Source organism: Plasmodium brasilianum, assembly GCF_023973825.1.
Source record: "Plasmodium brasilianum strain Bolivian I chromosome Unknown PB_00_13, whole genome shotgun sequence".
NCBI lineage: Eukaryota > Apicomplexa > Aconoidasida > Haemosporida > Plasmodiidae > Plasmodium > Plasmodium brasilianum.
In genome coordinates this window covers 685-2,661 of record NW_027122923.1, presented here as the reverse complement: position 1 = coordinate 2,661, position 1,977 = coordinate 685, and the positions used below count along the sequence as shown (strand labels likewise).

Below are 1,977 nucleotides of genomic sequence, written 5' to 3'. Positions count from 1 at the left end.
ATTTCTTAAAATTTATTTTGTATAAAATATATTAAGTTTTTCTTTATGTAAATATATCTATATATTCAGTAAAAAACTTTTACTTCTTTTCTTTATGTACAAAACAAAACGCATTTATTTTTATTTTCATAAGAATAATGATCTAATAAAAATTAATTTAACAAGTAATAGTTTTGGAATATAGCGATATGAAAAATTGAAACAGTTATTTTTTATTTAAAATATAAATTAAATTTTTCAATAAATATATCTTAACTGTACTCTTATATATTAATTTTAACACACAAATAAATTTACATTATAAGAATCTATTTAAATTTACAAATATATATATTAATCCATAACACTTACTTTAGATAAAAAACATATTAATTTATAATCTGAAAAATAATAAAATATTTAAATTCGCCCTAAAACATTGAACATAATTTTTTAATGTCTTCTATAAGGATTTCCAAGAATATGCAAGTTCAATAATTAAAATGAAGAAATATGCTTATTATATGACTAAATATATATTACAATTATTACTTTATAAATAATAATACTGTACAGAAATAAGATTATTACTTATTACTCATTTTATCGTTTCCTCTTCATAATTTTTCTGTGTTTTCTAATTTTTACAAGGATATAAATAACTCCTAACGCGAATATGGTAAAAAATGTAGAGATTATAACGGAAAATAATATTTCATGATCATTAGTTACTTCTGAAATCAAATTTAGATAATACTCTATATGTGTCATTAAACCCCAGGAGAGGAATATAGCAGGTAAAAAAAATAGTAATCCATACTCCTTAAGTAATATCTTTCTACAAGAATTATTACTAATTGACGGGTTTTTTTTAATAAAATCTATATAATCTAGATGTTTGAATAACTTTCTTTCAAATAGAGTTAAGTATTTTCCTCTATATTTTAATATTCTTTGTCTTATATATTGTTTATTAAATTCCTCCTTATATAACGAACTTTTACTTGATTTTTTACTTGTTCTTTTGTCCCATTTATCATAGTTTGTTATAATTTTTTCTTCGTTCTCATTGTTTTCATGTATCATTTCTTTTAAGTTTGCAGTACTTAAGTCCTTATATTGACTACATTCTTCTAGCAATCTACCACTCTTTAAATCTAATTTTTTCATAAGCTTGTACACTCCTATAAACTTACATAATGTACTCTAAAAAAAAAATAAATATTTACTACTTAAAAAAATAAATAATTTCATTATAAGATATAATATTAATAAAAATAAAATGAGGAAAAAATAAAAAATACATATTTCCTTAAAAAATACTGTTATACCAAGTCACTGTAAAAATAACATATCCAAGATAAAACGATAAAAATAGAAGTTTTTATAATAGAGAATGACTTATTTTTTTGTTCCATCATATAGATCAATAAAAGTGCAATATACTCAACAAGAAAATAGTATATAACAATATAATTTCCTGATAATTATAAAAGATACTAAAAATATTTGCTTAATTTTCTAATTACTTTTTCATTATTTTCTCATAAAAATCCAATAAAATTCAAAAATATAATGCGTTTTACGATAGAAACAAAGAAATATAATAATTAAAAAGTATTATAAATTTTTTATCTTAATCTTATTTATAAAAGCACAATTTTAACTACAATAATATAATTATACAATATTCATGAAAAATCAAAGTATATAAATTATTTCGTAGTAGTGTAATTATTAATACTAAATAAATCATTTAAAAAAAAAAAAATTGTACCTAAATTTTTCAAAATATGGAGATTTATCTAAAATATACAAAGTATAAAATGTAGGTAGTATATAGTCTATCATTTATTATCACTATAATTACTTATTTAATTTATTTATTCTTATTATCAATATTCCAAGAAATACAGAATATATTATAAAAAATTTAATTTTTATAATTATTTTCTTTATTTATAAAGTAATTGATAAAATGAATACTTCAAAGAATAA

The 1,977-nt window shown here is 18.6% G+C and overlaps 1 protein-coding gene across 1 annotated transcript; it reads right to left on the bottom strand.

Moving 5' to 3' along the window:
- Window positions 1-582: 582 nt before the first annotated feature.
- On the bottom strand, window positions 583-1,397 carry MKS88_000274 (uncharacterized protein; the record flags this gene model as incomplete). Its single annotated transcript, XM_067216180.1, has 2 exons — window positions 583-1,185; window positions 1,311-1,397. The coding sequence occupies 2 exons, from the start codon at window positions 1,395-1,397 to the stop codon at window positions 583-585; spliced, it is 690 nt and encodes a 229-aa protein (XP_067075957.1).
- Window positions 1,398-1,977: the final 580 nt, after the last annotated feature.